The 24,660-nt window shown below is 41.5% G+C and overlaps 1 protein-coding gene across 1 annotated transcript in view; it reads right to left on the reverse strand.

Annotated features, from left to right (window-relative positions):
• Nucleotides 1-24,660, reverse strand: part of LOC122805667 (cytochrome P450 20A1) — a 427,110-nt gene that overhangs the window by 215,690 nt on the left and 186,760 nt on the right. The window contains exons 6-7 of the mRNA XM_044075991.1: nt 17,097-17,175; nt 16,054-16,157 (exon numbers count right to left, since the gene is read on the reverse strand). Of these exons, the coding sequence (XP_043931926.1) occupies nt 16,054-16,157; nt 17,097-17,175 (183 nt within the window). The remainder of the gene's footprint in view (nt 1-16,053; nt 16,158-17,096; nt 17,176-24,660) is intronic.

Here is a 24,660-nt window from a genome sequence, read left to right on the forward strand (position 1 = left end):
GACCCACAAGCTGGATCTCAGATGGACTGAATAAACATGATCTCTCCATTATGCATACCAGCTGTAGTAGTCTGCACTGTTTCTTCTACAGGACTGATAACTCAGTTCATAAAAAGAATAATAATACAGTTACTCTGGGGCAATACTTCCAGAATATGGAAGGGCTGGCATACAATCAAGGCATTACAGTGTGAGAAATCAGCAAGGGCCACCAAACAACAATATTGCTGCAGACAGAAAACACATGAAAAAATGTCTGTACTGTGACACAATGGCAAAAATGCATCTAAAGGCACAGAATACAGGAGAAAGAGGCTATCTTGTGATAAAAAAATAGTATTGCATAAAGTCTGCAAGCTCAATCAAGGAAACAGCAGTAACGAAGGGCAAGACAGTGATCATACCATTCATCACCTAGTGAAGTTCCAATTTACAGTGCAGAACATCTGCAAACAATAAACAGACATGGTTAACTGGCTAGAACAACAGGACGGTGATCAAGGCAAGGTCAGTAAGGGGAATTCACACACAAGTGACTAATGGAGACATGTGACAGAACAGGGTGCATGCAGACCAGGATACAGCTACACAAGGTACCACACCTGATGGCAGACTAAGATACCTATTGTTGGCATACAGCACTTAAGGACACTAACCTTGAAATAATGCATAAATGATAGTTATATTATATGCTCATGCATAACAGTTAGTATTTGCACTTCACTAGGGCACTGTCTGGTATCAATGCCAAAAGACAGCATACCATAGCATTCCAGTGAGCATTTATTCTGCAGAACAGCCCTCAACAGTGCACTGCTGCACATCTGAAGTATCATTAACCCAAGAGGGATTTACTACATTGTGCTGTGCTCTTTTTTAGGGCAGTTACACTGAGATGTGCAGCAAACCACATCAGGTTATGGCAGCCATGCATATGACTGGCAAGGCTGTCCGAGGGCCCATGAGTAATGGGAATGTGTGGCACCCCAACAATAACTGCTCCACAATGAAGACAAAATCTGAGGATAATCAAGCTGGAAGACTATAAGTTAACAATGAATTGCTGTACTCCACATACTCAAACAGCTTGCTTTATCTGTATATGCTGTGCACACTGAGGCTTGGCCACTGGTCCAGAGACATACACGCTCTGCAGCTCCCTTATCTCCTCTCTGTGAAATAAGTACAGATAGCTTTTGCATTTTCTAAGGTAGAATAGTCTGATAGAGGGAACAGAATGTCTGCAAATTCCACACAGACAGATAAAGGCACATGGGCATAGTTAAACTCCAAAGGCTCCAACATATATACAACCCCCCCCCCCCAAAAAAAAAAAAAGAAATACTGTATGGTTATCAGTACTTCCATAATGGTTTGAATGGAGACATGATAAAATTAGCAAGCAAACAAGAGTGGTATTGCTGGAATTTAATTCATCCTCAAGTCATGGTGAGTACCTTCACGAGCTGGAACATTTCTTTTTGTAACAAAATCTCACCAAGACGACACTGACATATTGACTGCATTTTATATAGCATATATCATGGATAGACGTAGGTTAAAAAGTAAAAAAAAAAGACAGCTTGGTGCAGAAGTCCCAGGATAAAAAAGTGCCCAATCCTGGTAGACTCACTGGTGCGAGGATTGGAAAAAATGACAATGTTGCATCCTCAAGACATGGAAACATTCATACAATGGAGTTAGGCTAGGCTTAGGGGGGAATGGCCCCTCTGTTGTAGAAGGAAGTAGTATTCCACAAAAAAAGAGCTATAAAGATGATAGAGTGGACTACTGAGGATAAGAAAGAAATGCTTTGTTACTATTATGCAAGAAGCCCAGAATTTCCAGACTAAAGATATACAAAAAGATTAAGAGATAAATTACAGGAAAGAAAAACACTTGCACAAGAAAACTGTTAAAAGCTTCAAATGCAAATTTGTGTTCATTAATACAACAGAGTCATGAAAAACATGATAACCAAGAAATCTTAGGCTGTTTGGAAAAAGAAGTGATTGAGGAGCTGCGAAAATATAAAGAACAAAATCTAGAGATTTCTGAAAGGTATAAAAAAAGAAATATGGACATGGGAAAGAAAGATATCTGATATGGTGCAATATTTATGCAAAGGAGAAAGCCAAATTAATCAATACAAACAAAATCAGCCTCAAAGACATTACAGACAAAGGAATCTGGATATGGAAAAAATTTACAATACAAAAATAAGAAAACAAAAAAGGAAAGTAGAGAGGAGGGCTAGTACTGGAGAAAGTAATGAAATAGAAAATGAGGTTATGGATTACCTGCGAAGTCAAGGATTTAGTGTAGAAAATCTAACACCACAGCAGGACAGAATAATGAATCCCCAAATTAAGAAGAAACCAGTGGAGCGGGAAACATCTGATCAGTTGTCATATGAAGATACTTTGGACCCTTCAGCAGGAAATAAGAATAAAAGTTCAGCTGGAGTTGCACAGCAAGGGAAGAGCAACGGCTGACACAGGATGAAACTGAAGAGAATATGAAAAGAAAATGATCTGGAACTTTCTGTAGAATGCTTACAGGAAATGGAGAACAAAGAATGTGCCCTCAGTTTAGAAGAAAATTATCTAGGGGAACAGTTGCTTGACTTGTTTAGACATATTAACATCAATGAAGGAAACAGACTCCGGAGAGTCAGTAAGACCCAAAATGTTAGAAGTTTGATAAAATAAATGAACACAGCAATCAGAACTGTTCATAGAAACTCACGTGATATAGCAGAAGTAAATAGAACATATTACTGTGCAGCTAAATTAATAACAGATAAGAATCGTACCACAAAACCACAGGACAGTAAGGGAAAGAAGGGTTGAAATCAAATGCCATCATGGAAGTACTGAATACAGAAAACTATAAAGCAATTAAGACGAGAAGTGTCAATGTTAGAAGAATACAGACGAGGGAAGAGATCAACAAAAATACTCAAAGATAGACGTGATAAATGAAACACGCAGAATCAGAACAGATCAGGATCTATTGTATACTACTGCAAATAATAAACTAAAAATAGCACAGGCAGAAAAACTTAAAATATATGCAGATAAATATAAAGAAAAAGTAGAAAATAAGCAATTTATTGATGACCCAAAAATGTTTTATAGAGAATTGGAAAACAAGACAAAAGGAATTGAAACACCACCAAAAGAAAGAAGAAATAGACATGTTTTATAGAAATATCTATGAAGATCCTGTGGAACATAAAGATGCTCCAAACACAAGTAAAAATTCACCTAAACAGCCAAAATTGGACCAAGGAAGTCAAACGTTGTAGAAGCAAGAGAAACAGTGGTCCAAAGGTGGTGACCTTGCTAATAAAACAGATAGAGGAATATAAATGGATAAATTATTTTTGGGCTGACTACCCACCACAACTAAATGTAACTAATAGTCTAAAACCATTACTAAAAGAGAAACACTCTTATGTGACTTAAATTGCTGTTTTGTGCAATAGTTATATGAAGTAGTTTAGTTGAATATGTAGAGTTTGATTTTAAAATCGTATGTTTTTATAACGTGATGAATTGTGTTGTTTTTATTCGTTGGCATGTGATATATATTGATGCATTAACACTATACTGAAGAAGAGTTTGTTAACTCGAAAGCTTTGTTTGCTGTTTTATAATAAACTGAAGGTTTTGGACCACTGTTTCGCTTGCTTGAACATAAAGATGCTAAATGGATAGAAGAAGTAAAAGAAAAAATAAGATGTTCAAATGTAGAAGATATAAAATGGGATGAAATAATGGCTACAGAAATTGAAACAAACTTATGAATATTCCCTAATTGGAAAACCCCAGGTCCAGATACACTACCTAACTTCTGCCTAAAAGTATTAACATCTTAAATGAAGATTTATCCTTGAGTAAGAACTATTTATAGGCATACCCTGAATAGTCGCCAACCTGGTTAGCAACAGGAAAAATAATATTCCTCCTTAAGAGTGAACCTGCAAGCTATCTTAAAAAGTATAGATCAATAAATAGACCAGTAACTTGCCTTCCGACAATGTGTAAACTACACACTGGAACTGATGCCAATAGAGTTTACAGTCAATTAGAAAAAACTCAACCATGGCAGCAGAACAAATGGATAACAAAAGAATGTTGTGTGGCACAAAGGATCATTTGTTATGATACAAAGTCATAGTGGAGAACTGTAAAAAGGGTAAGAATCTAAGTATGGCATGGACATGCTACAAAAAAAGCATTTGGCAGCATCCCACATTCATGGATAAAACAATGCTTATAAACATATAAGACACCCTAAAATGATTGATTATATTACAGCGATCATGAAACAGTGGCAAACCACTTTGCAGTCAAGCCATGATAAAGGACAAATTATAATTCCAGGGATAAAAATTCAAAGGGGGATATTTCAGGGTGACTCTCTGTCACCACTGTTCTTCTGTCTTGCCCTTAACCCATTAAGATGTCTACTTAACAGATTAGATCATGGCTACAATTTGGCTCCCAGAAAACAACAAAGCGTAAAGACTTCTCATCTTCTTTCTTTGGATGATTTAAAACTATATAAATAAATATAAATAAAACTCTTCCGATGAGGAACTGAAAGCACAACTAAAAGTGGTCAACACTTTCTCAGATGATACAAGAAAAAGAAGTTATGTCTTACCATAATGTTCCATCTGTGTTGTTGATCTTCGTTCAATCATTACTGATGGGTTATCAGTTCTGTCCTCGGAACCGAGCCAGCCTCATACCAAGCTCGCATCAGCCAAAAATTCTCGAGCCAAGATCCTACCCAGAATGCTCTGCTCCCTCTCACCTCAGATCAAGTTTGCAAGTTGATAGACAAAAGTAGAGGCTACCTCTGGTCATAACAGACCTACAATAAAGGAAAAAAGGAGTATATGAGATCAACCAGGAACCTCCGGAAGGGGACGGAGGGTGAGGAATAATAAATGAACGAAGATCAATAACACAGATGGAATGTTATGGTAAGACATAACTTCTTTATCTGATGTCGTTAGTCTTTGTTCATTCTTTACTGATGGGACAGCGTCCCCAGCTACCTGTATCCCAGGGTGGCCCTCGTGGAAGGACATTCCTGAACACCATGGAACCAAAAGAAGCTCTACCTCTGGAGGCCAAATCCAATTTGTAATGAAGGATAAAAGTATGGGGTTTGGCCTATGTCGCAGCTGAAAAAATATCACTGAGGGAAGCCCTAGCATGGAAAGCTGCTGAAGGTGCCATGGACCTTGTAGAATGGGCTTTCACCCTGTGAGGCAAGGTGATGTTGTTCTTGTTGTAGACAAAAGTAATGCAATTTCTCAACCATGGCACCAATGTAACTTTTGAGGCCGGATGACCTAGCCTTGGTCCAGAAAAGGCCAGAAATAGTTTGTCTGACTTACGGGTAGATTTTGTTCTGTCCAGATAAAATTGTATTTGCCTGTGAACATCCAGGGAACTCAGGCAATACTCTCCCTTGTTAGAATAATTAGGAAAAAATACTGGGAGGTCAACAGACTGGTTGATAGACCACTCTGACACCACTTTCGGTAAAAAGGAAGAATTTGTTCTCAGTGATACTCTATCCTTATGAAAAATAAGGTAGGAACATTTGATGCATAAGGTTTGAAGTTCTGACAGACGTCTGGCTGATGTGATTGCAACTAGAAACAAAGTTTTCCAAGAGAGGTACTTTAAATCACAGGAAGATGCAGATTCAAAGGGGGGAGCTGTTAGGGCTTGTAGAACCAAGGCCAAATCCCAAGGTTGTACTGGTTCTCTAAAGGGAGGTTTTTAGGTGAAAAACACCCTTCAAAAAAGTCTTACAGAGTCTATGTGACATGCGTGAAGAATCCTGAAAGCCAAGGTAGAAATTAGAAATGGCAGCTAAATGATCACAATAGTAGAGACTGACACCCCAGACTGAAAAAGATGAGACAAGTAATCTAAACCACCAAAACTGGGGCTGACAAGGGGTCCAATTATTTATTCGCTGCCCATAATGAAAACCTTTTCCATTTGCTGAGACAGATTAGCCTGGTGTTCGATTTATGAGATGCGATAAGAATACTGCGCATCGGGGAAGAGAGGTTATCCTGCCTGGCAATCATAGGAAGTGGAGAAACCAAGCTGTCAGCTTCAGGCTTATTAGACTGGGGTGAGACAGACTCTGTGGATGGGAGATCAAAGTTGTGGATAGATCGAGGATCCATGGTCGATCTAGTAGGTGAGGCCAGAGGAAGGAGAATCAAACTTGTCAAGGCCAATATGGAGCAATGAGGATCACTTTGCTCTTCAACTGCCGTGCTTTCTTCAGAAATTGAGAGATGAGGGGAAGAGGAGGATAAGCATAAAGCAGACCAGAGGGCCAAGTGTGGACTAGAGCGTCTCTTGGTGACTGTCCCCGAGGGGGGGGATCAGGGCAAAGTAGTTTATGGACTTGTAGTTGGTTGGGGAGGCGAATAGATCGCAGCAAGGCTGTCCCCAGCAGTTGAAAATTCTTGCCGCTATCACAGGGTTGAGGGACCACTCATGAGGTTGTAGAATTCACCTGCTCAATTTGTCCGCAATCACATTGGAGCTCCCGGGAATGTGCATTGCAATTAGAAAGCGGTTGGAAGCTATCGCCCATTGCCATATTCTCAAGGCCTCTCGGCATAACGTATAAGACCTGGTGCCCTCTTGCTTGCTGATGTACCAGACCACTGACATGCTGACTGGATCGCAATAGTCCCTAACGGAAGGAAGGAGTGGAATTGTTGCAACTCTAACAGCACCACCCTCAGTTCCAGGACACTGATATGCAAATGACCCTCTGTTTCCGACCAGGTGCCTTGGACAGAGTTTCCCTGATATAGCCCCCCACCCCATCAGGGAGGCGTCCGTGGTCACCGTGGCTTTCGGCTGATGGGGGCTTAAGGGGCGGGACCATTGTTGGGGATTTCGAGAGGTCCACCAGAGCAAATCTTGCTTGCATCTCTGAGTTACACTTATCTGAAAAGACAAAGGATGTTGTAGAGGGTACCACTGAGTGAGAAGTAACCACTGGAGAAGTCTCATGTGGAATCTGGCCAGAGAAACATTGGTGATCGAGGCTGCCATTGACCCAAAGAGTTGGAGTATGGATCGAGCAGATGATTTGTGGTGACAGAGTAGCAGCTGAACCTGTTGTCTTACTCTTTGAAGTCTGTGATCCAGAAGACATGCTGTGCAATTCCTTGTGTCCAACAGAATCCCAATGATTTCTAAAGATTGTGCTGGGGTCGTGTTGGACTTCTCCCAGTTTATAGTGATTCCCAGGCATTGTACTGAGAGAAGAGTGTAGTCTAAGGCTTTTTCCACTAGATGCTTGGTGGGGGTGGTGAGGAGCCAGTCGTCTAGGTATAGAAACGCCTGGAATCCTTGAAGTCGTAGGTGAGCGATGACCACTGCCATGCACTTGAACAGTCTGGGGGCTGCAGAGAGACGGAAGGGCAGTGCTTGAAATTGGTAGTGGCTGGCTCCTATGCAGAAGCAGCAGTATCTTCTTGAGCGCTTGTCCATTTTTATATGGTAATACACACTGAAGATCTACAGATCAAATCCAATCATCTTCCAGAAGAGGAAGTATAGACTGAACCATGACCATCCAGAATTTCTCTGTTTTTACAAATTTGCTCAGTTTGCTGAGATCCAGAATCGGTCTCCAGCCCCCTGTCTTTTTTGGCACTAAAAAGAACCTTGAGTAAAAACCGGATCCTATTTGCTCTGGGAGGACCTTTTGGATGACTCTTTTTGTAGCAGCTTTCGGATTTTGTGTGCTGCTGCTTCCCTTTGACTGGGTGGGACGTCGGGTAAGTCTCTGGATGAGGTGGGACAGAGATGGAAGGGGATGCGATAGTCTCTGGATATCATCCATTATACTCAAGAATCGGTGGTTACGTTTCGCTAGGCAGTGGGATACAAGGTAAAATGACCCCCGACTGCTTCCAGAGGTGAGCAGTTGGGCAACACTTCAGGAGCGCTGGTAGGGTTGCCCAGAGAAAGAATCTCTGGAACCCTGGTTTCGCGGACCTCCCCTGCCCCGAAAGGGGCATCTTCCATTGGAGTTTCCCCCCTCTGCCTCTAGGGGAAAACTTGGCACGTGCATCACAGAAAGAGCCCTGTGATTTTTCTGTGCCACATCTTCCCGCTCCTCTGATTTCTGGAATAGAATCGTTGAGGAGTGGAGTGTCGGACACCAATGGCAGATAGGGTCTTGCACCATTGCACCTTGCCAGCGTATCTTTAACCTTGGGGCCAAACAAAGAAGTGACCTCGATGACGGCGTTCATAAAGGAAGCCTTAATTGAGTCCGCAAAGCCACAAAAGCGCATCCAGGCATGTAGTCTTATGACTATACATGCGCCTGCCGCTCTAGCCGCTCCTTCCGTTGCGAGCGAAATAAGGCGCATGGAAGAATTGGATATGGATTCTAGGGTCGCTATCTGAGAAGCTACGTTGTCACAGACCTCATCAGAAACAGCTCCTGCCAAGGTTTCAGAGAGTTGGTGAGCCTTGTAAAATGTGCCAAGTAGTTCAAGGACCTTGTGGCGAAGGTCGATGAAGCAAACACATGCTTCCCGAGTCTGTCTATCGCCCGGGACTCCTTGCTGGGCGGATGGACAGTCTGGCTCTCTTCTGCCAAGTCTTTTTTGGTTGCAGCCGCCACCACCATGGCATCTACTGGAAGACCTTTTAACCAATGGGGATGCTCAGCTGGGGGAGATAAAATACTCCATGGTATAGCTTCCAGGGTGTCAGGAGCCTTCCATGCACGCTGGACGATGAGCTGGACAAGCTCATCGGCCGGCGGGGTAACCGAAGAGGTAGGGGGCCAGGCACGAAAGGCCTGCAGGAATACGGATTCCTATGAGCAAGGGTTGGAGGAATTCCAGTCACCCCTGTGTCTTAGGATCTTGACAATGTCAAAGGACACCTCATCAGAGGGTGACCGTGGGGACCCTTCCCTGTCAAAGTCAGTATCTTCGGTCAAAGACTCCTCAGTGGAGTCCATGTGCTTCCTCTTGCACGAAACCTTGCAAGGGACTTCCTCAGTGGGGAGCTCTGGGGAAGATTACAAAGATGGGGTCTCCTGAGGGAGAAAAACCTGAGGTCCTTGTGCCCGGTGGTTGTGGCTTGTGACAGTTGCTGCACGGGGGGGACCTGACATGGGAGGTTTGCCAGCAGAGGCAAGCGCCCACTTCATGGCCTGGAAGGCCGGATCACCCAAAGAGGGATGGGAGCCCGGAACTGTGCACAACCCCAGAACCGGGGTCACACCCCGCTCCGATGAGCCAAACCCAGACCAAGAGTCTCAAGAGGGCGGTGGAGCATGAGGGAAGGAGGCTCGAGGAGGGTGCCATAGACAAAATTGGCGTGGAACCATGAATGCCTTCCCCCACGGCACAGCCACTAGCCTGAGAACAGCCTGATTCCCAGTGCACCGAGGGCCACAAGGACGACTCCGGCTCTAAAGTAAGGTCCACTATTGGGGTCGGAGGAAGGGAATTTCCTGTTGGAGGAAGGAGCTTCGATGCTTCCGTGGAAGTTGAAGGAGGAGTGTATGTTGGAATCTGTGGAGAGATATGGTCACCTGGAAGAGGGAATGTAGCTTTAGATGGCTGAGAGAGACCCCTGGCCACAAGCAACTGGTTGACAAGCCGCAACACATCTTATTCTGATTGTGTCCTGGTCGATCTCATAGAAAAACCTGAAGGCGATTCTGGCCTTTCTAGAAAGGGGCTATATTGGCTTCTAGCAAACGGATCCAAGGAAGGAGAATACTTAATCCTTGCTAGTTCATGTGGTGCAGAGCTCGGAACCAAGGAGAATGGTGTCGAGGTTATCTGCTCCAATGAAAGCAGCGTCATAGAAGTCGAAGGTGTCTGCACCGTAAAGGGCGGTGTGGTAAATGTCTGCACTGATGGTACAGTGCCGTCGAGGAAGGTGTCTGCACCGGTAACGACGGTGCTGAAAAAGACTGTACCAAAGAGCATTTCGGTGCAGAAGGTGTCTGCACCATAGAAGACAGTATTGTCAAACTCGGGGCCGAAGGAGTTTGCACCAATGGTGCCGAAGGAGCCTGTACTTGCAGAGACGATGCCAATAAAGGCTGTGAAGAAACTGTCAGAGCCGTAAGTGTCTGCACCAGGAACTCCGGTGCCAGTGGCGATAAAGAGGACATAGTTGGAGCAAGAATGAACTGGGGTGGTGCCGAGGCTGGTACCGAAAGGGCCACAGCTGGCAGCGCCGAGCTCGAAATTTTTACCTTTTTGTGAGTCGACTCCTTGCGATCTCCAGAGGGAGATGAAGTGAACGACCTCGAAGAGGAGAAAGAAAAACGCCTCTTACAGGGTTTAGCAGGAGGGGGCGAGCACTCTGACCCAGAGATAGCCCCACAGAAAGGAGTTTTAAGGAGGCCTTTCAGGATTAACTTGTTCTTTCTTTCATTGAGAGTCCTGGTCAAAACATTTCTACAAATCCCACACGGGGGATCCACTGAAAGGTGGGAGACATTCAAGCAATAGACACATAAATCATGCCCATCAGAAAGTGGTACATTGTTTGAAACCAACACTACTTTTGTTGTCCGACATAATGATGTGGAGAAGAACAATAGTATCAAGGAGTTAACAAAGCTACCCAGAAAGGTAAGAAGAGAGAGAGAAAAGAAGAATTACCAACAATGGTAATGAAGAATTACCTCAAAGGTAACAAAAGGGTAAAAAAAAGGGAAGAAAAACTATGAGAGTCTTAACGTTACGATAGGGTAGGATTATAGAGCTAGTAACTGACTGAAAACTTTTTAAGCGCTAACAATATAGAAACTTTCAAAACATTCACTTAGCTGAGAGAGAGAGTGGCTTGACACGGCTGTAAAGCAATGCGGCAAACAAGATTGGAGGTAACAGGGGGCAGAGCATTCTGGGTAGGATCTTGGCTCGACAGAATTTGGCTGATGCGAGCCTGGCTCAATTCCGTGGACGGAACCGATAACCCATCAGTAAGGAATGAACGAAGATTAACAACATCAGATTATCATTTGCTCTTGATAAATGTGCAAAAGCAACCTTTAAAGCAGGAAAGCTGCAGCACCAAGAAAACATCAGTCTGGGACAGGAATGTGATATAAAAGAACTTGAGCAAGACAGAGTGCAAAAATACTTGGGAATTAATAAAGGATCAACAATAAAATATGAAAAATGTGAATAAAACTTGGTAAGGAATATTTTTAAAAAGACTAAAATTAATATTGAAAACAGCTCTGATATCTAGGAGCAAAGTCCAGGCTATAAACCAATTTGCTCTTCCTGTCCTAACTTACAGTTTTGGAGTGATTGGCCCCAAAAAGTACTGGATCAGCTGGACAGGAAAACAAGAAAAATGCTTCATGCTTAACAAATGATTTATAAAAATCAGTGTATACCAAGATTATATATTACCCTTTCTGAAGGAGGTATGGGCCTTCTCGAGATTGACTACATGTATAGATCTGCAATTATAGAACTGCATACATATCTGCTGACCTCACAAGATCCAAATATAGTGAAAGTTTTAAAACATGAGGAGAATAAGTCTAAGATGACTTACCTGCTTAGTTTAACAGAAGCATACCAGTGTCAAGTGGGAATGGAAATCAAACCAGAAGTAGATAAAAATCAGGCAGCAACTGAATGTGCCAAAAACAAATGAAAGAATATAAGGTGAAGGACCAGATGAGAAGGCAAGAAATCTGGAAAATGCAGAAATATAGTTGCAAGTACAGAAAACTCTGGAGACAACCTTATATCGATCATGACCGAACGCAGGAATGGTTAAGGAGAGGTGAACTTAAACCAAAAGATGAAAGGTTAATATTGGCGGCTCAGGATAGTGGACTATGTACATGTTGGCTCACAAAGTTCATTGAACATGTGGGAGAAAAAGACAAATGCAGGTTTTGCAAAACAGAATTGGAAACAGTCACACATCTTGTTGCTGGGTGTGATACACTAATGGCAGGAGGACTGTATATTGAAAGGCATAATAATGTGGCAACACTGTTGCATTGGGGATGCGCAAACATTGTAATACTGAAGTAGCTGAGAAGCACTGGAAACATGAGCCAGAAAGCATTATAGAAAATGATAAAAGTTTACACCACATGGGGTCACCCATTACCAACAGTTCGAAAAACAGATCTAGTAGTCCAGGAAAAGCAGACAAAAGTACCATTCATCACTGAAATTGCTATATCCAGTGACTACAGTGTCTTACGCACAGACAGACAGAAAGAAATAAAATACCAGGATTTGCAGGCAGAAACGAGGCCAATGTGGAAGAAGGATAGATATCCAGACAGTTCCAAAAGTAATAGGAGCAATGGGACATATAAAAAAGAATTTACAATCATATTTAGATATGTTACTGACGCATGTAACTCTGCAAGCATTGCAGGAAGAGTCAATACTGGGCACACTGTGGGTGCTGCAAACAGTCCTGCTAGCTAACATCAAAGATTGAAACAATACTAATTTCATGAACTTTAATCACACTTTGACTTAAGAATGGGGTCCATTTCCATCATGGTATTAGAAACCCAGAATACTTGGAGAAATTAGAAAAGTAATATATCCGATACAGTACTGAGCTCACTTCAGAAAAGATAACTGTTAATGTACCTTCTGGCATGTGTTAGTAGTAAAGCACATACTAATACAGCAAAAATGTTAATAATTACTGAAGGATAAAGGACAGCACTCTAAAAGCAGTGCTGCTGGAGGTCTGTACTAACCTAACACAACTCCACATTAACAATAGTGCATTACTGCTAACACGCAAATACTGCTACTTTCTAATACCATTTTAGAATTACAAACATTAAGGAATTTAGTTTATCCTCTAACTAATAACACTTCCCTTGTACATTCTACAGCACATCTCTCTCTTTCCCGTTTATACATCATGTGGTACATCAGGCAACGAGCACCTTTCAGCGTTCATTGTTTCTGTAGCAGTTTTCTGTTTTACAGGCTCAGGTTACTAGCCCAAGGCCCAACCCTCCTCAGAGGGTGCACCACACACACTCATACACACACTCACACCTAGGGACAATTTAGAGTGTCCAAAGCACCCAAAGGAAATCCACTCAAATATAGGGAGCCATGGAGACTCCGCACAGAAGGCACCCTAGCTGAGAATCGAACTGGAAAACCTCTTGCTGTGAGGCAACAACGGTACACCACCCTACAGCATATATGCTTTTACTTTATTTGCTTGCTGTGAATAATTGCCAAGTCCAAATCGATGGAGGCCATATACAGTGGAAGTCCAATGAGAAAAACAGTTTAAAAATACTAAAACTAACATAAAAATCGAATGCAATTGTATCTCTCTATCATATGCATCTACTGAGTCATATGCACAATTTGTCAAGCGCATTCTACTTTACTTGACACAAACGCAAGTTTCTCAATGCTGTCTTTAAGGCTATTATCAGGCAAAAAATATTGTCTAACATCAGATTTAACATGGGTATCTAATGCCAACATACATGGATTAAATAATCAGCTGCTCTAACAATATGGCAAAATTAAACATGCTCTTCACAGACCTACTTAGGGACTTACGATTCCTTACCAGGTTTAAATGAAATAAAAGTGAATGTTTGATTCTGGACATGATTTTGATTCAGTATAATTGTGGCATGATCTGCACTTATAAATTCGTAAGTCAGGTCTATATAGCCTATTTGCCTTCTTAAACACTTTGTACTTGAAGTCAAGGTTTTCACCAGTGAAGGAATAATACAATGCTAGTCCTTTTTAAACAAGGCATTTTTTTTTGGTAAAGTGGTTTTCCATTTTTAACTCAGAAAAACTCATTCATTAAAAAAACAGTCTCTCTAAAGCACATAGTATCTGAAAGATTACTTGATGCCTACGAGTTATCTTCTGATTAGAGTCTCATTTTGAAGATAAATTCATGTAGATTAAATACAACACCTATCTTCTGAAGAACAGACAAGAAACAGAGATATTTTTCTTTACTGAAGTGATAGAAATAAAGGACTGCCTGAGAAACAAACTTCTGTAAATTAACAGTAATAGTACTGGAAATCCAAGAACTCAGGATCTATGCTTGTATTAACTTACATCTCCTAGACTATTTTCTTGGAAAACCATTACAGTTCAAGTAAACAAACACGTTTTACAATATGAACATAGAATAAATACAGTTAGAAATCTTTGGGAGCAATTTGCCTAGGATAAGGACATTTATTCACCGATTCCTCTGAGGAAGTTATTATAGAAATGGTTTAAAACACATCTGTAAGAGTCATGTTCACTACATTCCATGCAAGGAGTTGCATACCAAGTGTCTTTTTTTGTCTAAGCCCAGAACACAACCACAAATCCTGCTCTACTTGTCAATCATTTGTCTTAAAACACCTTAGGTCTTGTGCTCTCTTCTCTTAACAACTTCCTTGAGACCCAGCATCTTAAACAACTGGCCCAGTCCAAGATGGCTGAATCCACATCCTGAGACATCTTTCTTCCACTGAAGAAAAAGCTTTAGAGGCCTTGAATGGATTAGCGGTCCAACATTTCTGACTCTGATGTACCCGGTGAGGTTAAAGAACCACAGATATGTCAGATTTCTGCTCTCTGCTCAGCTGCCTGCTACCGAAAGCCCGTTGGTGGCCAACATGGTTCCTGAGGCCTTGCAGACTGCTATGTCTGAGGAACTACGCCTAATTCCTTCCAAAGGACCGCATGGAGTCCCACAAATTTTAGTTAGGGATAAGATCCCAGGCTATGTAATAGAGGTCAGACAGAGTTCCGAACCTCTGCGCTTCATCCAGGAGGATGTCACATCTAGACAGAAAAAAACAGAAGACTAAGCATGTGGCCTCTCCCTTAGCAGCTAGGGAGAAAGAGTGGATGGACTTTTCGCAAGGGTTGTTTAAAGCGATTATGTCCTTAAAACCTCCCTCCTTTGTGTCTCCTCTACCAAAGGCAACTTCCATAAAACCCACTCTGGTTCTGGCTTCTTCCTCTTCTGATGAGGAGCAGAATGATGACTCAGACCACTCTGGACTATTCTTTTCAGATGTAATCGCCAGGGCAAATTTCCTCTGATGAAGACTCCTTGTCACCTGATTCACCTATTTAGGAAGCTTTCTTTGGTGAGACTATCCAGTACATAATGAAACACTGACTGCCAAGCTACTCAGATCTCTGATGTCCAGAAGATGTATTACTCCCTCTTGAAGATGGGTACCCCTGCCCCTTCTCCTCTTACTCTGGTCCTTGAGGCTTTCCAGGATGCTTTTCAGTCCACCTCTTCTGCCCCTAACTCTCAACCTGCACCTCCCAAGAGAACAAACAGGTTTTACAAGGTTCCTGATGGACACGGAACAGCTGAATACCAGGAATGACCTATATGCTGCATGACAGAAACAGGCATTCAAGCAACTAACAATTTCAAACAGCAAGACATGAACTTAATGACTGCAGGTACACATTAAAGAGCATTTGTCAACCATGTCAACTAAGAAGTGTTATGAGAATCTACACTGGTTCATACAATATAGAGTCCTGCTAAAAAAAAAAAAAAAAGACCAGGATCCACTGTACCGCATGGGTAAGTAAATTAAAATGTTACTTAATATTCTAAAAACTCTCTCAAATTTGTATCCTTCCCTTCTTCCTCCGCCTCATGTATGGGGAGGATACTGAGAGGGTACATACCAGTAATCCAATGCAACATCTCTATGTCATCAAACTGAACACACTTCTTTAACAACTCTTTCCATATAACCAATAACGTCCATGGAGGACTGTAGAACAATCCTAGTCCTAGGGCAGAAAAGCAAATATGGCAACAAACAACAAAGAAAAAGGAAAACAGAGACACTATACATAATAAGACACTGCAGGGCTACATTGGAGATACCAATGAAAGTACAAAAACAGAACAGAAAATAAAAATGAATAGCAAAAGCAAGAGACAAAGAAAAGTGGCAAGGTATTACCTGTTTCTCACTAAGGCTGCCCTGCATTAAGGAATCCACAAAGACATGCTGCTTGCTGCGCTCTTTCATAACCTTCTTCAAACATGATTCAAGCTCTGCCAGGGCTTGGAAAAAAACAAACAGAGCCATTTGGTCAAAAGTTAAAAAGCAGTACCACATTCCATATATATTACTTCATTCATCACCTGCTCCACATATAGGTTCTCAAACAGATGCTTAGATGCTGGCAGCTCACTTTCTGCATTGAAAACACAATCTCACTGACTGGGAACAGCCCTGTACTACCTGGAAATCACCACCACACCCAAGGCTACTGGCTCAAAAGGCAGCATAGGTTCACTTTCCATTGATAAGAACAGTTAGTGGGTGCTCTACACAGAAAGCTCTCATACAGTATTGTAAGTGAAACAGCAGGCTAAGAAAGGCAGACATGCCTAACCAAAACAGACATGCACAATGGCATATGATGAGCATGCTCATATTGTTCCTGAAAGTGTCCGTCTGCTGGAATAGTGTGTACCTTTATCTCTCTCTAGCCATTCAAACCATGAGCAGCAGAGCCGTAGACAGAAAAAAGTCTGGATATGGAATATGCATTGCTAGTACCTAATAAACTGCTGCTGAATAACACATTCCATTACAGGTATTTACAGCAATGACAGTATCAGTACTTCACCATTTATAACAGCCAAACACTTTTCCGTTATACTCATTAAACAAGTCAAAATGGCACAAAGTCCCACTCAGTTCCATCAGCGCACCTTTATCACAGCATTAAGCAAAAACTAAATACAGCAGTGCAACAGACAATTTAATGGAATAGAAACCATGCACAAAGCAATAAGCAACATTAAAAAATGACACATGCCATGACTGACAGCATTAAAAATAATGAGTTATAGGATAGATCCAGCTATGATCAGAAATTAATCACTGGTAGATGGCTTCCACTTTCAGGTTACAGGTTATAAACTACTATAGTACACAGTTTGCGATTCCAAAACCTATGTCAGGTATAAATGCTAGAAACCTTTGAAACATACCATTTTCATAAGATTTTTTCCTTGTTGGGCTTTTGTCCAGAGAACCATCTAAAAATCCCTTCCCAATTTCAGACCAGACCTACAAGAAAACAAAAAAAAAGACAGGTATGTATTACAAACGGTCTATACCAAACTGATCACCTGAGTGTGTGTGTGTGTGTGTGTGTGTGTGTGTGTGTGTGTGTGTGTGTGTGTGTGTGTGTGTGTGTGTGTGTGTAGGCAAGTGCACGTATTAGAGGCTGTAAAGCCTCCAGACCTGCAGAGAATGAAAGACATAAGAAATACATTTTAAATTATCTGTACAATGTTAAGATGTGCAAACCTGACTAGCTGTGTGTGCATGTGTGTATATGTGCATGCATGTGTTGTGGGATCATAAATCGTTTATGTTTTATTCCAAAGTAAGTCTTCAGCACTAATCAGAATGAAGTATGTGGGGGCAATGCTCCTGGAATTTTTCAAAGTACTGAGCACCATCAAGTCACACCATACTACACACTAGGTTACCACTGCTAAGGAAATCACAGACATGCACTGAGTGGTTCTCATGTCGACTGCATGGCTAGCTCTTTTCTGGCTGAAATAACACAGGTTCGTAGGTAAGTATTAGCCTGGTCTATGCCAGTCACTGAATAAAAATTTCAGCAAATGTCTTATAATCAAATTTTAAGCACTGAACATTTAAACGTCGAACATGCTGATCTTCAAAAAATAACTCATCGAAGTGTAATATTTGGCCAACAACCAGGAAGTATCAAAATGCATAAGGTAAGCTAAACAAACCCTTTTATAAATCTGCCCTATTCCCCACTGTAGTGCGATCTTGGAGTTGGTAAACATAGTTGAGGGATGTGTTTGTGTGTGTGTGTGTGGGGGGGGGGTGTAGCCCCCCACCTTGGTTGACAAGGTGCACAGCATCATCGGACATTAGCAATGTTGGTGAACTATGGCCATTTGATGATTTTATTTTCGAAGATAAGCGTGTTCAGTAATGTAAACATTCAATGTTTAAAGTTCAATTATTAGCCGTTTTCTGAAATTTTAATTTGATGACTGAACATAGACCAGTACTAACCTAACTGCCCTTGTGGGCTATTTTAAGCCTAGTCAATTTTCCTTTTTGTGTTCAAATTAACCTATCCTATTTGGTTAGAGATAGGCCTTACCTATCCCATAGTTGATAATCATACATTACTCCTAAAGGAAATAACTGGTTTCATACCACAGATAATTTCAGGTGATCCCATGCATGGGATAAACCATTCAGGAGTTCCAGCTGCCCACTAGTAGTAGAGGGAGCAGTCCTGGTGTAAATTTTCTGCTTCCTACACACAGATCCAAGTTGCGCTTGAATATGGACACTGATGAACTGTTTTATGTTCTACTTGATGACATCTCTATTTGTTTGTTTTACTTGAGACATCAGGGTCTCATTGAGGTCTGTGCTCAAATAGCTGTCAATCTCTTTATGTACTTATTATTAATTGCTTTTGTTGACCAGGGTAGACAGACTGGGCTGTGGTAGCCCCTTTTCAGTGGAGGTCCAGGAAGACATGCTCAAGAAACAAAATAGGCACTTTTATACAAGACAAAAAAAATGAAAAGCTTCATGTTTTGGATGTACAGTAACTGAAAGACAGGTATACTAGAAAAAATGTATAATCAATAAAATACAGTCATTGCATATTAATACAAGACAGCCTGGCATATACAATGTGGTTGAAAATGTTAAATTACAATTTTACATTTACTGATAAGAGAAATATGAGAGGTAGTGTAGGAGAAATAAGCGAAAAGCAGAGAGGAGGTGATAAGAGTAGAAAACAGACAAGTCGGTTAAAAATGTGAACATTTGTTAGGTGATGTATAGAAAAAGAAAGCTGTGGTAAAGTTAAGGTAGATGTAGCGAGTATGTGGAGATAGTGTGGAAATAAGCAGACATTTCTGCTTTATGTTTCCTAGCAAATAACATAAACAGTTATCCTAACAAAGCTGTAAGATGGTCTTATATATATATATATATATATATATATATATATATATATATACATACACACACACAGACATTTCTACTTTATGTTTCCTAGCAAATAACATAAACAGTTATCCTAACAAAGCTGTAAGATAGTCTCATATATAGATATGTATATATATATATATATATATATATATATATGTATATATATATATATATATATATATATATATATATATTTTTTTTTTTTTTTTTTACACACACAAACACAAATACACACACATATATATATATATATATATATATATACACATTTTATGCTACCATTATTCTAGCAACCACTACATTGTGCAAATGTTGCTTTTAGGCATTTATTATCCATGTTTTGAACTTCTTTCTTTGCAGTGTCAATATTCTGAAGGACAGCAGGAAAATGCAACTAGAATTTAATTCATGTATCATTTGAAGAAAAGGTTCTGTACAGGTCTGTTAGACTAACCAAACCTTCTGTTGCAGTGGTGCAGTATCACATATCCAGTGAGTTAAGAACAAAGCAAGTTTATTTTCTTGATACCCTCAGAAAATTTCTGAGCAAGATCCGATACTGAAAGCCCTGACACTTTAAGAAATAAACTGCCATTCAGACAACAAAAGTGAATTCAGAAACTTGCTAAAGGAACCTTTTAAATGTTTTTGCAGGGGAGCTGCTAAGCACCTTTCCATGTGCTGTTAATATGCGTTTATATTACACTGTCAAAAACTCAGACTGACAGCGTAATAATCGACACGAAAATGTCTAAACCCCCGAACATCAAACACACACAAAAAAAAAAAAAAAACACCCAAACACAACACAAATTGCTATAAGCAGGGGGACAAGCCTCCCTGCACCCCCCACACCCCCCGCTACTTAAATATACCAACTCCGAGATCGCACTACATTGCAGTAAATGGAAATCTCCCCTTACAGAGATTTTCGTTTACACGAGCGATGACTTTCGCTTTTGATATTTTGGTGCCGACAATATCAGCTTCGATATTGTCGGCATTCGACAGGGTGAAGTAGACCCGTTGATATTGTAAATGGAGCTTGCCACTAAGAATGGCTAGTGCTCAACAAGAGCTTTACTGGCTTACAAAGCTGGCAAAACACTTTTAACTTTTTCCTTTTTTTTTCTGTAACCAGAAGTACATGGAGCAAATAAATCTCCATACACTACAAAGAATTATGATTGAATCTCCGATCATAACCTTTTACTATGCGTTCTCAACATGGATAACGCCCTAGATGAATTTCTTGGCATCTATGTCTCAAACACATACTAATGTGGTTATGATTGGAGAGCCAATTATAATCCTCTGCATCACACACGCACACACACATACACATATATGTACATATACACATACTATCAGAAGACATTTTTGTGTGCAGGCACTAGCACATGGATGAATATACATAAACACACACACATATACTATATTGCAGGAAGGAGAACACTCCAAGATTTTGCATCTTTTAACCTAGCATATACTTCTCCACCGTTATTGTAAGGGTTATAATTACAGTCTCTGATATTTCAAAAGATACCCACAAAAGCAAACATCTGAAATCTGACACCTGAAACACATGTAGAGGATGATAACAGTTCACTTCCACTCAAGATGTAAGAAAACTGTCTACAAGAAAGTACAGTTTTGTACCTACCATAAATGTAGATGTTCGAGTGCTAATACAGCTGCAGTCATAATAGATCGGTTCTCTTGCCGTCAGGCGGGTCCTCGGTCGGCCGAATTCCAAAGTCTAGGTCCGGCGTCGGTTGTCGTCACCTCTTCCCTGACATCAGTGCGACAGGGGTATAAAAGAACCAGCCGACGCCATTTTCTTCAGTTTTTCTTGCCACAGATGTCAGGTGCCCCCAGAAGGAAGGCAATACATAAATTTGTGTAATAAGGCAATGCAATATAATCACAATACAGTAGTTGCAAGCAAATACACCATAAATGAATACCCCAATCAGGTTGTAAGAGGAGGTGTTAGCCAATAGGCCTGTCCCAAGAGGGGAAGGAGGGAGGGAAACCTGGACTGCAGCTGTATTAGCACTCGAACATCTACATTTATGGTAGGTACAAAACTGTACTATGTTCATCGTACATACAGCTGCAGTCATAACAGATGGGTAGAATCCCAAAGCTAAGAAAGGGGTGGTAGGCACTAGGTGGAACTAGGAGGAGCCAGGATGCCCTGCAAGACTGCAGTGGCAAAGCCTGCTCTAGTTTTGGAGTATAATGGTAGGTGGTAGTGCTTGGAGAAGGTATGCACAGAACTCCAAGTGGCTGCTTCCAAGATATCTTTGGTAGGAACTCCTCTGAGGAAAGCTGCAGAGGTAGCTGTGGCCCTTGTGGAGTGAGATCTGATGCCTGTAGGTACAGTTTTGCCATGAAAAGAATAGCAAAATCGTATGCAGTGGGCTATCCATTTTGAGATTGTCTGTTTGGAAATTGGCTTTCCTTGAGCTCCTACAGCATAGGACACAAAGAGCTGTTCTGATTTTCTGAAAGGCTTTGTTCTGTCCAAATAATAACGCAGTTGTCTGTGGATGTCCAAGGAATGTAATAATCTCTCCCCTTTGTTTTGAGGATTAGGATAAAAGGTAGGTAAGTGTATGGCCTGATTCAAAGCTACCCTGGATACCACTTTAGGCATAAAGGACAGGTTGGTTCGTAAGGATACTCTGTCCTGATGGAAGATGATAAAAGGCTGCACAGCCATGAGAGCTTGTAGTTCTGAAACTCTACGAGCTGAGGTAATAGCCAGAAGGAAAGCTGTTTTCCAGGACAAATATTGCAAATCTGATGAGGCAGCTGGCTCAAAGGGAGGCAAGGTCAGTTTTTCCAGAATGAAATTGAGATCCCAAGCAGGTATTGGTTGTTTTCTTGGGGGTCTTAGATTCTTAGCCCCTCTGAGGAACTGTCTTAAGAGAGGGTGAGAGAATAAGGGTGGATCAGAGTTGTATTCTGCAGAAATGGGTGAGGCATGGATTTTGATGGAGGAGAATGAAAGTCCACTGCTTAGCAGCTCAGCTAGATACTGTAGTATTTGAGGTAAATTCAGTTTTCCAGGATCCTGGCCCTTTTTCTCATTCCAGATACAAAACCGTTTCCATTTTGCGAAGTAAGCTTTTCTAGTTGATGGCCTTCTGGCCTCCAAAATGACATCCTGCACATCCTTGGAGAGTAGGGTCTGTTGTGATGCTAAGGAATCTTCCATGCGGCTAGATTGAGTGTTTTTAGCTGGCTGTGAAGAGTTTTGAAGCTGTGCTGAGTCAGGAGAAGAGGCATTAGAGGCAGGGTCCATGGTGGGGAATGTGTCAGGCTCCTCAGGAGTGGGTACCAGTGTTGTCTTGGCCAGTCTGGAGCAATGAGAATCATCTTTGGTCTGTCTGCTCTGGTTTTCAATAGAACTTTGGGCTGCAGAGGAAGAGGTGGGAAGGCATAAACTGTCATTGATGTCCAACTGAAAGAGAGAGCGTCCACTCTCCAGGCCTTTGGATGGAAAATCCTTGAGCAGAATTTTGTCAATTGGTGATTTTTGTGGGAGGCAAAGAGATCTACATCTGGCCTTCCCCATGCTTGGATTATTTCTGTAAAAACTTTTGGATGCAACTTCCATTCATGTGGATCTGTCATATTTCTGCTTAGGTTGCCTGCCAGCATGTTTTCCTTGCCTGGCAAGTACTGTGCTTGTAGTTCGATTTGTAAGTCCATGGCCATGTTCCAAAGTGACATGGCCAGTCTGCATAGGGGATATGAATGTGTTCCTCCCTGTTTGTTTATGTACCACATAACTGTGGTGTTGTCCGTTCTTATCAATAGTTGACCTGGTTGCAGAAGGTCTTTGAAAGCTATAATTGCATTTATTACTGCTAGCATTTCCTTTTGATTGATGTGAAGGTGCTTTTCTTTTTGGGACCATTTGCCCTGAATGTACCGATCTGTCATGTGCGCCCCCCAGGCGTAGTCCGAGGCGTCTGTTGTGATGACTTGATTTGCTTGAGGCTTGCTGAATGGAAGACCTGTGTTTGTTTGGCATGCTTGAGCCCACCACAGAAATTCCTTTTGTAGACATGGAATTAGTGGTATTATTGTTTCCAAACTGTGGCTGTGTTGAGACCATAGGTTTTTCAGGTACCATTGAAGTTTCCTCATATGCAGCTTTGCACATGGGATTAGTAATATGCAAGATGCCATAAATCCCAGAGCCTACAGGATTTTCCTTGCAGTCAGCCTGGTGCAATTTGCTAGTGCTCTGAAGTATTGAGTTAGTTGCCCCTGCTTCTCTGGCGTGAGGTAGGCCATCTGGGTGTTTGTGTCCAAGTTGGCACCCAGGAAAATTATCTTCCGAGAGGGTATTAGCCTTGATTTCTCTTTGTTGACTGTGTATCCCAGAGAGTTCAACAACATTATTACATAAGCCAGATGTTTCAGAAGAATGTGCTTGCTGTCCGCTTGGATCAGGCAGTCGTCCAAATAGGGGTATATTTGTATCCCTTGAAGTCTGCAGTAGGCAATTACTGATGCCAGGCATTTCGTGAATACTCTGGGCGCAGTAGATAAGCCAAAGGGCAATGCAGAGAATTGATAAGGAGTTGAACCTGCAAGAAATCTGAGGTATCCTCTGCAATTTTGTCTGATTGGGACATGCAGGTATGCCTCCTTGAGGTCCAATGTTACCAGCCAAGACTCCTTGCCCAGCATGGGAAGAAGCTGCTGTAGAGTGAGCATCTTGAATTTTGGTACGAGTAGAAATGTGTTTAGGATGGATAGGTCCAAAATAGGTCTCCAATCTTTTCCCTTCCTTGGTACCAGGAATAGTCTGGAATAAAAACCTTGACCTTGTTCGTGCGTCGGTACCTCTTGAATAGCTTTCATGTCTATGAGATCTGTAATTTGCCTTTGTGCCTCTGCCCTTTGATTGTGTGGCAGGTTTGGCATGCCTCTCATTTTTGGAAGGGTGTGAAAATGGTATCTGTAGCCTCTGTTTATAATGTCCAGGATCCATTTGTCTTTTGTGACAATATGCCAATTTTTTGAAAATAATGCCAGTTTTCCTCCTAAGGGGGCTGCCATTTGAGTCTTGCTTGGCATGCAAAGGGAAAGTCATTGGGCTTGCTTTCTGAATGATTGCGAGTTATCCTCACCACCTCTTTGTGTAGGAGCTTGCCATTGTCTGCCTCTAAACGATCCTTGGGATTGTCCTCTGCCCCTCGGGCGCCTGTATCTACCTCTTTGGGGTCTGTCCGTGGCTGGAAAGAACCAATTTTTGGAAGGCCAATTTCTACTGAAACGTGGGGGTTGTACCTGCAGAAAATCTTTCACAGTTTGCATTGATTTAGCCTTTTCCTCCATTTTCCTTAATACCTCCTCAGCATTAGCACCAAATAATACATCCTTTTGTAGAGGGACATCTAGTAATTTAGCTTTGACATGATCAAGCAAGGTATGTTCTTTGAGCCAGGCATGTCTACGTATAACTGATCCTGTAACAGCAGCCCTACATGAGGCCTCTAGAGCATCAAAACCACATTG

Source organism: Protopterus annectens, chromosome 6.part1 (assembly GCF_019279795.1).
Source record: "Protopterus annectens isolate FY-2018-M chromosome 6.part1, PAN1.0, whole genome shotgun sequence".
NCBI classification, from domain to species: Eukaryota; Metazoa; Chordata; order Ceratodontiformes; family Protopteridae; genus Protopterus; species Protopterus annectens.